At 47.6% G+C, this 15,029-nt stretch overlaps 4 protein-coding genes across 4 annotated transcripts; 2 read left to right on the plus strand and 2 right to left on the minus strand.

The window, feature by feature from the left end:
- Nucleotides 1-2,170: 2,170 nt before the first annotated feature.
- On the plus strand, nt 2,171-3,182 carry EDB91DRAFT_1349890 (ATPase family associated with various cellular activities-domain-containing protein; the record flags this gene model as incomplete). Its single annotated transcript, XM_041326039.1, has 5 exons — nt 2,171-2,289; nt 2,348-2,445; nt 2,499-2,606; nt 2,672-2,800; nt 2,833-3,182. The coding sequence occupies 5 exons, from the start codon at nt 2,171-2,173 to the stop codon at nt 3,180-3,182; spliced, it is 804 nt and encodes a 267-aa protein (XP_041172545.1).
- Nucleotides 3,183-7,652: 4,470 nt separating this feature from the next.
- EDB91DRAFT_1060137 (uncharacterized protein) lies at nt 7,653-9,988 on the minus strand (the record flags this gene model as incomplete). The annotated part of the gene is made up of 3 exons (XM_041314316.1): nt 7,653-8,609; nt 8,718-9,161; nt 9,215-9,988. 3 exons carry the CDS (start codon nt 9,986-9,988, stop codon nt 7,653-7,655), a joined length of 2,175 nt encoding a protein of 724 aa, XP_041172546.1.
- A 1,584-nt stretch (nt 9,989-11,572) lies between these two features.
- On the plus strand, nt 11,573-12,291 carry EDB91DRAFT_1028323 (uncharacterized protein; the record flags this gene model as incomplete). Its single annotated transcript, XM_041312672.1, has 2 exons — nt 11,573-11,971; nt 12,028-12,291. Coding segments are annotated over 2 exons (663 nt in total), but the record flags the coding sequence as incomplete, so codon positions are not given.
- Nucleotides 12,292-12,898: 607 nt separating this feature from the next.
- EDB91DRAFT_1349891 (uncharacterized protein) lies at nt 12,899-14,989 on the minus strand (the record flags this gene model as incomplete). The annotated part of the gene is made up of 5 exons (XM_041326040.1): nt 12,899-13,172; nt 13,241-13,273; nt 14,398-14,580; nt 14,644-14,901; nt 14,963-14,989. 5 exons carry the CDS (start codon nt 14,987-14,989, stop codon nt 13,098-13,100), a joined length of 576 nt encoding a protein of 191 aa, XP_041172548.1. The 3' UTR covers nt 12,899-13,097.
- Nucleotides 14,990-15,029: the final 40 nt, after the last annotated feature.

Below are 15,029 nucleotides of genomic sequence, written 5' to 3' on the forward strand. Positions count from 1 at the left end.
TCGCGTTCAAGTCTAGTATGGCACGTCTCCGTCGTACTGGAAAACGGAGTAGCTCTTTTCATGCACGTTTGGCTTTAGAACTTGAAGCTCTTGCATGGGCAAAGTGCTTGAGTAGAGTAATTATTCGTGCAGTAGTAGACTGCGTGCCGTTCGGCACGTTACAAACCCAGCAATGCAGTGCTGCAATGAACTGACAAAATAAACTATAATTGAGTGGGGCTACGATCTGATGCTAAAGTACTACTCCGACCTACTTATTAAGGAGGCCTGAGTTGCAGGTATGCACTGAACTTCTCCATCAGTTCTCCATCGCACATGCCATATATCTCATCCACGGACGTCAAATTGGAAGCTCGAATCGACGAGTGCTTCCTCATGATTGCTATGTGGCATAGAACTCATCTTGGGCTGTTCAGATTGGGAGTGACTTCGACTGCTTGTAAACTTTGCTAGTTCCTGTTTGGACTGGGACCGATAAGTCTAAGTGACTTCGACTGCAAGATGGGGCTTAGTAATTTAGTTTTGATCTCCATCAATAGACTCGCCCTTCATCCCACACAAGCCTGAGTACACAAAAAAAACTCGATCAGGTTTAACAAAAAGTAAGCTTGTTTAAGTTCCTTGATATCAGCCTTAAAACAGGTTTTCACTCTGCGGTATTCGGAGCTACCCGTTTGTGGGAAATAACTAGTTGGCAAAACACTTACTCAAGTGAAAGGTGTCCGGAAACTTAACATACCCAGGTAGCAACGGAAGGTAACCTTGCAGGTCATCTGACAGCAATCCTCGGGAATAGACCCTATAACGTACTTGAGTGACCGGGGGTACTCTGCCAAGAGGGGTGAGGATACTTGTCGATATGGAAAAAAAATTAGCGGGTAACGGGTGCGAGAAGGACGGACACAGAGGTGATATTTTAAGCAATGTTTAGATTGAGCTGGGGACACAGGAAAATGTGGCTGTGACGTTGGACACCGCCATCTCAAATCAATTTCCTTACCTTGTAGTTTTGAGCTGATGCCCCTATCATTTGCCTTCCTTTTCCTACTGCCGCACATTGACTACAATCAGCCGTCCCTGCAAGGCATTTCAATCACAACAATATTAATATGAGGACAGGTTAACAATATCCACTCTTTGCCCAACACAATAAGGATCAGACCGGATGGGGAGCATCCCAGCCCGCAAGGACAAGAACACGTCCTTCAGGTCCGTGAACATTATCGGCAATTGCGACGAGATGGCACGGCTCTGAAGATTTGATATGTGCACGAAAAAGATCGTGATGGCACTTCACGACTCCGCACACGGAGCAGCGCACCCTGGCGCCAAGGTGAGTAAGGGTGTGTCTTGTCATGCTTCCTTTTTCTTGAGTGTCTTGGAGCAGCCGCCCCAATAAGTTGCTTCTTCTCGCTATGGTACTAAATGCTACTAGTCATTAGCAAAAGTGACAAAAGTTGACAAGGCCTCCGCAGATGCCGTAAGCCTGGCGTAGCGTTCCAACTATGCCACAGGCTGCGCTCGTGTCATACCAGGCATCGCAAGGCAAGTCAACTCAAAATAATTCAAGAGATGCACATCAATGCAATTAACGTGCCCTACATAGCTGAAATAGATTCTGATAAATTGTACAGATCTCGGCTGCAGCGCCCTCCAACTGGCGCCAAGAGCCATCATCAAATTCATACTCATCTTGGTCGTCTCCAGCATCCTGTCACGGTTCATCACCACCGTCAAATTCACCGCGTTCGTGGTCCAGTGCTCTACTACTCCACGGTATGTTGATCAACCACCCAGATTTGCTCGATCTCATCACGCTCTTAGTGATTCAGAAGTGCGCAATTCCTCTATGTATATACAATTGTTGAACCTAATCGCAATAATTCACCTTTATCGTCCAGTCCCAGCGGTTTGGCCGAACATGCGCCCCATCAAATCCAACGAGTCACTCAAGTATGAAAACTGTTGATTTCGCTGTCTACTTATTTGTCTTCGGCAAGTTCATTGCGTCGCACAGCGAGCCTGCTATACTGACCACAATGTTTGACAGGTGCGCACATCAGCGTCTCAGTTGCTTTGGGTTCAAATGTACAGGCACTTCCGACTGCTCTCCCTCTCTTTTGGAATCAGTCTGACACCAACATGCGTGTGACAACCGCAGATCATTTCAATGTCCATCCTTCGGCATGTGGACAGTGGAATTGAAAGTAGCCGAGACTGCTTCAAGTCCATCGGTATCAAACCTCCTCGTGGTATTCTGATGTTCTGTCCCCCTGGTACCGGAAAGACGTTAATGGCTCGTGCGGTAGCCAATGAGACTAGTGTGTTCTTCTTCTTTGATTGACAGTCTGGATATCATGAGTAAGATGGCTGACGAGAGTGAAAGCAATCTGCGGAAAGCATTCGAGGAGGCCGAGAAAAATTCACCTGCTATCATCTTCATCGGTGAGATTGACTCCATATGTCGATCTTGAGCAGGTAAAGCAACTATCGACCAGTATATCGTGCTATTCCTGACGCTTCTATTAAGATTGCCGCCGATTCACACGGCTATGTCGGTTGCGATGTAGCAGTTCTTTGCTCAGAAGTTGCTATGCAGCAGATTCGTGAAAAGATGGATCTCATTGATGTTGGCGAGGACAATCGACACTGAAGTGCTGAATTCCCTCAGTGTTACTATGGATAACTTCCGCTTTCCCCCCAGTGCTTCCAACCCGTCAGCACTTTCGCGAGACTGCTGTCGAAGTGCCCAATGATATTGGTGGTCTCAAAAAGCATCCCGAGAAGTTCCACAAATATGGTGTGTTCCGTTGAAGGATGTCTTGTTCTAAGGCCCTCCGGGGATGGGTACCAAGACACTCCTCGCAAAAGCCATCGTGAACGAACGTCAAGCCAACTTCATCAACATCAAGGGGCCTGAGCTGCTGATGATGTGGTTCGGTGAATTAGAAGCCAATGTTCATAATGTACTTGACAAGGGCCGTGCTGCCGCTCCTTGTGTCATCTTCTTTGATGATCTTGACTCCATTGCCAAAGCACGTGGTGGCTCATCGAGCTATGCAGGAGGTGCAGGGGAGCGTGTACTCAACACAGACCACTGTGTCCTTCCGAGTGGTGAGCTCGAGCTGGAGACCCAGTCTGTACTATTGAGCCTGAAAGCTGAAAACTTGAGGGTAGCATAAGGGGAAGTAGAAAGGGTTGGCTTGCAGATGTACTGGACCGCAGATCATTCTTGGAAAGAATTGGGTAATTGTGATTGCTGTCTCGTCGTTCATTTGTTGACTTAACATTAACATCCCTGGAACCAGACGCCTATCCAAGAGACCACTGCCTCGAAATACTCCCGACCTTGAGCTGATTAGTACGCTTAACCTTCTTCAACTGCCCATCTCTCATCTCTTTTCATGGGGAAGAAAGGTCCAAAATTGCCTGCACGCCGGCAGACATGACATCTTGATCTTCTGGATCAGCCTCAAAACCACACACGTAAGTTTCCATACGTGCCTCCATGTAACTGAATGGACCAGCTAACATTTACCGATTACCTCCCTTTTTCCTTATTAAGAGCACAATTGCAACGATCCAATTCCGTGCAAACGATGTTGTTGCGACTTCAGACGTGGGAATGAAGGATATTGTAAATCGGGCAGCTTTTGGCTGTAACTGTGCCCTAATAGGCCATGTGACTACAGCAAACTGACTTTGCGGTATGAACCTTTGGAGACCTTCCAACTCCTTTCAAAAAGTCGGATGCAAACTTGGCATGATTCATGAGATGGTGCACGTCTGTCGTAACATTGAAAAAACACTACTCGTACAATATATCATTTCTAGGTAGTCTACATATGTTTGAATTTTTTGGAAGCGAGTTGAACGTGACTGGTTGACCCTAAACCAGTCAGTACATACCAGCCACAAAACAGATGAGGTAACATGCCCATCATTAAGGATCAGACCTGCTGGGTAGCATCCCAACCCGTAGGGACAACAATATGTCCTTCAGGTCCTTGAACATTATCAGCAATGGCGAGATGGCACGACTCGGAGGATTTGATATGTGCATGAAGGAGATCCTGACAACACTTCATGACTCCGCACACGGAGCAGCGCACCTTGACACCGAGGTGAGTAAGGATGTGCCTTGCCATGCTTCCCTTCTTGAGTGTCTTGGAGCAGCCGCCCCATGTACACCTTGTACTGTTGCCGTCCAGACCAGCGATGCTGTGTCTTCGCAGATGAGCGGACACTGCACTGGTCGTTCCCTCCACATGCAATCCGCAGGGGATCCCCTGCAAATGACACTCATACAGAACAACTGGTTGACCGCTTTGATCTACTCGAAAAATGGTCTCTGGATCCATGTAAATGATATCGAGAGGCATGTAAAGACTTGGATGATGGTCGGCTGTATGGCGGGTCAGCAATGGTCCAGGTTCGCTAAAGGTATATGCCCAACGCACCAGAGAGATTAAGGGGGTGAGTTCAAGTAGAGACCCGAGGATTTTGATGCCTCGAATACAGGTCAGCACTGGTCCAGTTGTTCTTTGGAGACAACGCACCAGAGGGATTAAGAGTGTACGTTCAAGTAGAGGGCAAGGCAATTCGAGGTTTTTGACAATCTTTCATTCCCATCACAGGCATTAAGTATCTGAATGAAACAAGATGGCATGCTCTTTGCCAACCTGAATGAGGGTGCTACAGGGGCAGAAGGTGCCTGGGGTCTGGTGGTTTCTGATACCTCATTCGGATCTCCATCATTATGCCAGAATCCAGATTCTGACGTGATGCGTCCAGCGTAAGGCTTCAGCTGCATGGAAATCCTGGTGACAGCATGTTGCATGCATCTGTAGGCAGAGGACGGTATTCTAGCTGGATGGGGGAAGGCCAGGCCTTCGCACACAACTGGGCAACACTGGTGATTCGTGATGTGATCACAGAGAAAGCTACATAAAAACAGTGAGCACTCAGATCTCAGACAGCACCAATATTATCACAAGCATCAAGGTCTCGTTTAAAATATGACAAGTACACACCTTGCAAAGAAACTCGCTCGTAGGATGATGCGTTCTTACACAGCGTGCCCAGGTAGCAGCGGAGGGTGATTCGGCAAGTCTCCTCAGAAAAAAATTGGATCCTAGAACGTACTTGAGTGACCGGGGGTACTCTGTTAAGCACGAGGAAAACGAATTCGCCACATAATCGTTTAATTTAGGAGTTCCGGAATGTGGCCTTTACACAACTTATTGAAAGCTCCCGGTCAAAGCCAGTCCAAGACCAAAAGGAAGTTCATACTATGGGCACTGACGTCAATGGAGAAAGCGATGACGGGTAGTCAATATGGATTATTCTTTTGTGGAAGAACTTGAAGTTCCGGTCAACGTCACAATTTCCAAGATCAACCGTGACGGTCGGAAGTCCATATGAGCGCCAATGTCAATGCAGAAAGCGATGCGTATCGGGCCAGCGGATAGTCAGTTTGGATTATGCTGTTGTGGAAGAACTTCTGGTCATCAACGGAAGATTGTTCAACGTTGAACTTTGAGCGCTGAGCACCGTACGAACGTCAGCTCTGCATCTCAGCTCTGATTCAGTATACATAGTACAGGAAAGGAAGATTAGCTAATATTTCAAATTGTACACCGCTCAAGCGGGCGGTGCACCTATAGATGTACGGTTCGCGCGAATATTAAATAAAATTAAATAAAATTAAATAAATTGAGGAGAGAGAGGAATGACACCAGCAATCACGACGGCGCAAGAACGAAAGCAATGACATTCAAATGAGAAACAACTACATCTGCTGCTCTGCAATGTACTACCAGTACGAAAAGCCACCAGACACAAATTAACCAACGACGAAAATGATCTCTGTCACACTGCATCTAGCGTGACATTTGAACCACTAGCCTGAGGTACTGCCTCTGGCAACGATGTTGTGGCGCGTCTCTAAGCAAACCCAAAGCAAAGTAAGTTCTTGCAAGCCTCTCCAAAGAAAGTGACACGAACCTGATCAACTCGTTCCTTCACAAGACAGTACTTCATGCCCCATTTGCCCTTGCACTCGATACTCTTGCAATAGGTGCATGTCCGCGCTTTGTTCTTCTTCTTCGGTGGGCCATCATCACGCTCGTTTGTGGCAGGACGCTTCCCAGTGTGACAGACCTCTCCTGCTTGCTGGGCTGACAAATCTCTCGGTGCGGTTGCTCTTGGCTCCTCATGACGGTCTCCATAACTATACTGAAGGGCTGATTGTGCGAGTCGGTGGTCAGCGAGCAGCCGTTGGAGCTGCCAAGGATTATTGGTGGGTTCTGGAGGGTTTTGGGGTGCAGAGACAGTTTCAGAGAGGAGTTGAGGGAGAGCTGTTGGGATTTCGGGAGGACATCCAACATGAGATGTAAGCAGGGCACGTATCCTATTTGTCGCGTCCATGCTGAGGGTGACTGATGATTTCTCGTTGCTGAAGTCAAGCCATGCTTTGTAGTGTGTCCGCATATGCTCAGGAAGCTGTGATTCAATGTGAGTTAAATACTGTTCCTCGCTAGTGTAGCAAGTCACTCGTACCTTGTAGAACACACGAACACCATCAGCGTGGGCATTCATGTGCGAAGCAAGCGCCATGAAATCAGGCTGTTGTGGGCCAGAAAAAAGCGGAGACGACTCAGCATAAGCCTGAAACAATGCTCATTCTTCACGAGAATGGACCGGAAGTACTGCGAACCAGTGTCCCTTGCATCCAACTGAGATGCTCGTAGTGGATCCTGTTTTCCTTGACGAATGTGCTACTGAATGGCAGCATACCACCACATCTCAGTGTGTCATCGTCAAAGGCAAGTATTCCAAATGGCTCTTTCATCTCCTCGTAGTTATCACCATTGACCCATCCACCTGAGCGGGAATCAAAGTCTTGGCGAAATGCGTGCGAGGTACGTTCACGCAACGAAGCGACGCGGTTCTTCAGTGGTACATCAAAGTGACCAATATATCGGAGACCAGACCTGTTTAGTGTCCCAACCTGTTTTTTTTTGAAGCACTGATGAGGAACTTTTGTGAATGCAGTGAATAATGATCAACATACCTGCATATTGTGGCAGATTGTATATTCTTGAATCATGTTCACTGCACTGGCGAGGAGACACATTGAATGATGTAAATCGTTGAATAAGGTTCTGATGAACACCGCCTTCGACGTCATTCGTTCCACAGCAGCAACGATAGAGTATCAGCCCATCTTTGTCCTTTCCGATCTCAAAATACAGGGGGATATCTGGTGGATCTGAGTAGTATCCATTGCGAATATGTTTGAGAATGTTCTTCGTTACTTCCCAGGCCTTGTCGTTAAACAGCAGCTGTCCAGTGGTTGCATCTTTCAGTGGGCCATAAGTCTTGACAACTGCAGCAACACGGCTGAACAGTATCTCCGGTGGTGGAACATAACGACAGACTCTGGTGAGAATCCACTCAGGTTTTGAGATAAGCTTGGCATGGTACGTGATGTTTCGTCGTGCCAGTACATCCGTGACTGCTTGCTTATCATTGATATCTGTAAGAAAAATTGCGGCACTGAGGGCACGTGCAAATGGTTGACGGAGTCCATGGTGAAGGGAAATAGGAAATTGATGAAATAGATGCCAGATATCGCCTTTGATGTGTGTTCAAATCAAATCAAAGCACTGTGGTGAGAATTTCACAATGTCAACGAGAAGCTGAGAGATTGCTTGGAGGGCAGTCTCGTCAACAGATGAACTGCCAACAGTCTGTTCCGGTATTGCCTCTGAGTCAGGCTCATCGAGTTCTGGGACTGTCTCGAATGGTGAGGGAAAATTGACATCATTGCTCGAGTCCGAGTTAGCCGGGAGTGTACTCATGGAAGACATCAAGTGTTGGTCTTCTGAAAATCCGGAAGCAGCCTCCAAGTCCATTAGTGGAGCAGCTATGGATGTTTGCAGATGATTGGCCTGAGAAAGAATCGAGAAGGGGGGGTGACCGAAGGCAGATAATGGAGTAGGAGTACGTGACGAGAGAAGGCTGCCTGATATCAAGTAAGCAGGAACCAGAACTTCATGGACAACCATGATAACTCGAGTCTTCGTGACATTGACACCACCAAACGATGCCAGACGATCAGGTGCGATGACACCCTGGGCTATGGTCCTCCCGTCAGGAGCATACATTGTGACTGCAGTCCCACCTGGTGTCGAGAAGGTGACCTTCTGTGGAGCTTCGATGGCTGTTAGAGCATGATAAATTGACCATGTAGCATAAATGTCAAGGGCAGCATGCTGAATGAAAGATGGGGGGAGTTCGGAAATACCCCACAAGGGGCTGATACATATCATTGGGTCTTGGGTGACATGCTTGCGAAGAACATTGGTGCACAGAGTTGTCATGCTCGTGTTGCCTATATGGGCAGCATTTCGCTCACTTGCCATTTGACCAACATCAAGTTGACCAGCAAAGGGTGTGAGCCGAGAGGCAGGGATGCAGTCTGCATGTAGCCGTTGAAGGTTTGATGTGACATTGATGCCCACCTTGCAATAGGCCCTTGACTGAATGAATGTAAGCAGCGAGTGCGGGAGGCTGATAAATCCATCCTGCATGAACAACTTCATCTAAACAATCCAAAATTAACCCACGTCACATAGAAAAAGCTTGATACCTGCCTGTATGAGGTAGACAACCTTCTGGTATCCAATCTGGATCAAACTAACACGACCAACTTCGCCCGTCGCAGCATTGATGGGCCACTTGATTGAAAACATAGCTACAATGGGTGTGGTGGGGGTGTGCTGATTCATAATGATATTAAATCGATGATTGACTTGGTACGTCGTAGTCAGTGGCACATATGACCAATCCTCTGGAAATAGCAGAAGGTCCTGGGCACTCGGCAGCTGCACAGGAGTCACGTTGGCTGATAGAGATGGAAAGATTGATAGCAGCTTGTCTTTATCGGCTCGAATATTGTCTGTGAACACAATTTTTGGTGGGCTATGGCCAAAGCTTGCTAGCGAGGGTAGCATGGCAGAAAGGACAGGTGCCCACCCGTCCTGGCCCTTTGACGGTGTGAAGTTCATGGACCTGATCTCGCTATACTGATTCACTGTCATGAACAGAGCGTTGAAGGTGGGCACACCATCAGTTTTGCCCAAATGTTTAATTGCCTGGGATAATAATTAGGATCAGCAGGCTCCTCGACAGATTCAATAACTATCACCTTGAAGCTGTGGTCCTGCTTAATAATATCTGCAGGCAGTGATGCTATGAGCTGCCTTGCAGCAGGTGCTGACTCCTCGACAAGCATGTCATAGAACCGTGCGAAGTATGGAGCATGCAGAACATATCCAGCGTACCCATCTTGGGCTCCGAAATCTCCAAATGGACTGGTAGCAGTCCAGCAGCTAGATAGTGAGCCATGACTGCTTCGATTGGACACCATTTCGAGGAATTGACAGTGAAGATGATTGAAGTGTCGGTAGTGAAAGGATTCAATCATAGTTGTGAATTGGTCTGGCCCGACTCCTGACCGAAATGATTCGCGTAGCAACATAGCGAGACAGTTTGAGAGCCCACTGCGGTGCGTGAGACGGAACACGAATTGATCTGCAATGGGAGCAGGGAGAAGGTGGATGATTGATGGACTCCAGCTTTGGAAACTTTTTCGACAGTCTTTGTGACCGCACACATAACGGTAACCAACGATGAAAATGTTGCGGTCAATGTCAACCACTCGTCGTGGTTGATTAGCGAAACCATGCTTCTGAAGGTATACACGAGAGCCACGAGTGACTTGACGGCCAGCTTTAAGACACGAAGGGCAGGGGATGCGATCAACGAGCAGGTGCGGGAGCCACACGAAGAACCGTGGTTGATGGAACAATCCAGGAGTCAATTGGAATGTTGATCTAGCAACAAGGAAGGCATTTTCAGCCCCATCAAAAAATGTGTGGTGATCATAACACGTAGGTAGATGTGATGAATTGCTCCTCATCTCGCAAACAAGTCGCTCTCACAGGTTCTGGTACTCACTAGCAAGCCACGTTGGCATAGTAGAGCAGACCTTCTGCTTCGCTGTTGCAGCCAAGTCAGGATCGGGTGCCAGTCCACAATCAACAGAGTCATGCTCAAGGTCCTCGTCTTCACACACATCAGCAAACTCATCCAGCATCTCTTCGTCCTCGTCTTGATCATCTTTGCGAACTTTGGCAGCCACAACATCAGATCCATATGGATTTCGATGTAGGGCACTTGTTGGCACTAGTGGGCTCGTGTCGTGCTCGCTGGCACACACTGGCGTCGGTGCACGAGTGGTAGCTGGACTTGTCCCCAAAGCATCAGAAGCATTTGGAGGAGAGGCTTGTGCGTCCAGCAGGCTCGCATTAGCAGAAACCAGCAGCAAGCTGGTGGAGGGCATTAGGCACTGAGGCTCTGAATTGACAAGGGAGGTCTCGCACGATACTCCAGGATTTGTAGCTGGAAGTAGTGAATCAGCAATCATCAAGGAGAAAACTGAATACTCGTGTGCAAGAACATGTCCAAAGTAGCAGATGATATGTAGAAGGGCATGTGTTAAAAGGCTCACCATCATCAATGATTGGCGCTGGAGAAGCGCATGATTCCATGGATCGAGAAGTGGTTTGTGACGAATCTGGTAAATGAACCAGGTCAACAATCCGAAGAGCATGCAGGTACAGAGAAATAATCACACACCTTTACTGCTTGTGTCAACAATGTTTCTAGGTTGAGCCGGTTGCCCATTTTTGCGAGGTTGTCCGACATTCGTAGCGCCAGGCTTATTTTTTGAGCCTTTTGGATGCCCTCGGCCTCTTTTGGAAGGGTCGGACATTATGCGGAGGGACGGAAGCAAGAAATAACCCTGAGAAGGGTAACCTGTTGTCGAAGTTGGTCTGGACAGAAGTTACTGGCGTGCGATGACTTGTTGACAACAGTGACAACAACAACAACGAGAAGGACAATGAACTGACAGACAACAGGGAAATTACCGGCCCGGGACGTTCCGCCAGGTTAGGTTTTCAAAGTCCGTCAGGACCTAATGCCCGTACATCCATAGTTGGACTGCCCTCAAGCGCTCATGCCCAGTGAGAACCCAGGCTCCTTCCCAGCCACTGCTTCGAGGGTGGCATACTAGGGGTGCGGCACTATCCGAAATCACGTGAAGAATTCAAACCCAGCACAACCTTATTCCCCTCACACTCTCACCAGCGGCTGGAAGATAACACATGTAAACATTGTCAGCCACAGTGGCTGAAACATCGGAAAATGAAATTTATTTCAATATCTGAATAAACCCGAATGTAGGGTTAGGTTATATGTGTATTAATTGAAAGCCGTCGTCCGTCGTCTTGTTCTGTCAACAATGGACTCGCATGCTCTAGAAACAATTATCATTGCTTTTGAATCTACTGGCATCAAAGCTTCTCAATTTGTATTGACACTGCTCACCTACCCGCAGTTTAATGACCATACAATTGTCAGAGATCTGCTCTCGCACTCAAATGACATACTTGCTGCATTCCTCAAGCATCCGAGTCCTTCAAAAGAGCATGTACCCTCAGCGAGTCATCTCGTGCAAGAAATATGTACTGCCGAGGTCCGCAGACTTGCATCCGAAGACAGTGGATCACACTTTGGGGCATCGAGTGCAACCACCAAACAACTGGAGGACTTTAGTGTCGAAGACATGGCACAGGAAATGATTCGTAGCGCACCGGAATTGTGGGCATTGCTTGGGGCATTGCTTGGTGAAGGCGAGAAGTGTTCATTGCCAGTGTCAGATGAAGTAGATGGAGATGGAGATGCAGTCATGGGTGACTCACAGAGTTCTGAGGACGACGACAGTTATTGGGATCAAGTAGAAGCAGTAGATCTCGAGGGCTTTATCAATGGACTCGCCTCAGAAAATGTCTCCAAAAAAGATATACGTTCATCACGTCATTCTGCGATTATCAAGACCGTTAGTATAATGAGTGGCTTTCGCTTGCAGCACGAGACTAATATTAATGAAATCAGAAAAAGGTCGTCATTATCAGTATCATGATGCAAAGCACCAGGCAGAAATCAAACGCACTGCAAAGTATCATTGGAATTTTCTTGCAGTCAGTGCACACGCCGCAGAATGTCATCGACACACTCGCACGGATCGGAATCTCGATATCTACCGATGCAATCAACGCTGCAGTCAAATCCTTGTCGGTGGAGTCACAGAACACCATACGAGATCTAGGGCAAACCCTCCTCGCATCATATGCATACGATAATTTTGACGTCGACCTCTGTGCCCGCAGTACAGAGTACATCATGGTCACCTTTCAGTAGTGCCTCTGCAACCTTTAGTTGCCACAAACAAGGTCTGACTCCAAATTTTACCTGTGTTATGGATCGAATTTGACATAGGGAAGGGATGAAAATCATTAATGGTTGTACTATGCAGGATATTTTTTTCAAGAATACCCTAAGTTTTCTAACCCTAATTTCGTTCTGCACCAATAAATTTCATTTTCCGATGTTTCAGCCACTGTGGCTGACAATGTTTACATGTGTTATCTTCCAGCCGCTGGTGAGAGTGTGAGGGGAATAAGGTTGTGCTGGGTTTGAATTCTTCACGTGATTTCGGATAGTGCCGCACCCCTAGTATGCCGCCCTCGCACTCGAAGCAGTGGCTGGGAAGGAGCCTGAGTGAGAACCTGCAAGTGGCAAATTTACGAAAATAGTGATGACGAGATTTAACAATGTCCTCGGAGAATTTTCAGTCAATTTGTAGATTGTATATTGAGAGAATCTAGAGGAATCGAGCCGTTTGACAATGGCTCGATTCCACAATATCTTCGTAATTTCTTGTACATGTACACAATCTATGAGAATACAGTCTAAACTTGTGGTATTGTGATTGACAATATACAGTACGAGCTACTAGCAGGACAATATGCGACAAGCGAACGGACGGCGTGCGAGTACGAGAACAGAAAGCAACAAAGCAGTGGTGCACATACTAAGTGTCCTTGGGTGAAAAAGGTGAAAAAACCGTGACTATGCGATAGTACTGCGAATGCGAAGGACGGGACGACAAATGTTTGAAAGCCTCACATGGCTGGTTGCGTGGCCATGGTAGCGAGCGCTGCGGCTGTGGGAAGCGATGCGATAGCAGTGGCTTTCGCCTGATAAAATTGTCAGCAGCATGCAGCAGTAGGCTTAATCCGAGGACCGAGAGAGTGGCACGACTCACGGCCTTGACGAGTTTGGAGCGATCATCGTAACCCTGCAAGCATTCAGTTCGACGCTCATGCATCATGCATCAATGCATTTTTGATCTTGGTGTTTTTGGCTTTGACCGGAAGCTTTTCCGTATAATCTATTTTGACTGCCCGCTGTCCCAACACACATCGCTTTCTGCATTGACGTTGATGGCGGTGCCTTCCAGTGGATTGTATCATTGTGTGTTATATAAACTAGAAGATCTTAGATCATCTACGCATCGCTTTCTGCATTGACGTTGGCGCTTCTCGTTAATTAATGGCTTTGACCGGAAGCTCTTCCGTAAAAGCATAATCTAAACTGACTACCCGCTGTCCCAACATGCATCGCTTTGCGCACTGACGTTTGGTGTTCAATGAACTTCCCATTGGTCTCGGATTATCTAGAAGATCTTAGATCTGATAGCATCCAGTAGTCCGAAGCATGAGGACGAGGGATGTAAGGTTTCGGGTTTAGCCGACGTGGCCTTAGGCTACCTTTTCGGTGTCGACGTCTTGTCTTAAGCCACGACGCTAGCTCGCAGTTAGTAGCAGTCAACACACATCACTTTCAGCATTAACATTGGCGGTCATATGGACTTCCCCATTGATCTTGGTTTTTTTTTCCAAAACATCCCCTAAGCCCCTTATACATGCATCCCATAGCCCGAGCATGATGTCTCGACAATTTAAGCCGTTATAGACAATTGCGCAAGGACCATACGGAACGCCGCGTATGAACGCGGACGGCCTGGAACCCCTGTATCAAGATCTTGGGTCATAATAAGCTGGATGCGAGACCATTCAAAGCAAGACAATCTTTCCTTATTAATACTGGATACTACGATCGCTGATCGGCGTAGCAACGGCCCCAGATCGAGCCTTATCTCTGGGCGGCCCGGGCCCGCTTGGAAGTCCTCGAGCTAAGACTCGAGTCTAAGAGTTACTAAAGTCAGTTAGAGCCAGTCTAAGTGTAGTCGACCATGTGACTATAGGAATAGTTTCCCTCTAGATCAAGCTGAAGTACTCGGTCCTTCAGTCGAGTATATTTGTATGAACAACGGATCAGGTTCCAATAGACAACTTCTGCGCCGTAATAAAACCGTCTCCTTCGTATGGCTCATAGCTCTGCTCTTGGTAGCGGGATTACGTTCATGATAGCGAATGCAGTGACCAATGCTGGAAGAACTCTAGCATTCAATCTCTCCACGTCACGAGGGACGTGCTCCAAAAGACAAATAGCACCCAACGCTGGGTCTGATGCTAGCACGGTGATGTTCACGTTAGGGGGAATGTTCTTGAACAACCCACTGAAAGACCGTGGCCTGTTTTGCTATTCACAACACAACGCAAAACTTGTCGGTAAAGCTTCTCATTTTGACATCTGAAATATTACCTTAACGGCCTCCTCGACAACGGTGCGATCGCACATGGAGGCTCCCAGCGCTGCTAACACGCAGCCACGGCGTGACCAAACAAGATTTTCAGCCATGTACTTCTCGGCGGGTCTGATATTCGCAACCCTCTTCAGAAATATATTTTTACTCCGTTGGACTTTCCCCTCTGCAACTTCGAGGATGGGATCGAGGAGTATGATGGTGGTTTCTTTCGCTTGGAGCAAGAATGGCAGGAGCGGCAAGGTCACTGGGCCGACCTATAATCACGTCGTAGGACGTGTACATATACGGTCAGATACTCTGCAAAGGCGGACGCACGATGGTCAGTGCCCCGTCTCCATGCATGCCCAAGGAGATTCGGCGCCAGGACAAAGAACCATGAATA

Source organism: Suillus paluster (assembly GCF_016628075.1).
Source record: "Suillus paluster strain FC165 chromosome Unknown EDB91scaffold_79, whole genome shotgun sequence".
NCBI classification, from domain to species: Eukaryota; Fungi; Basidiomycota; class Agaricomycetes; order Boletales; family Suillaceae; genus Suillus; species Suillus paluster.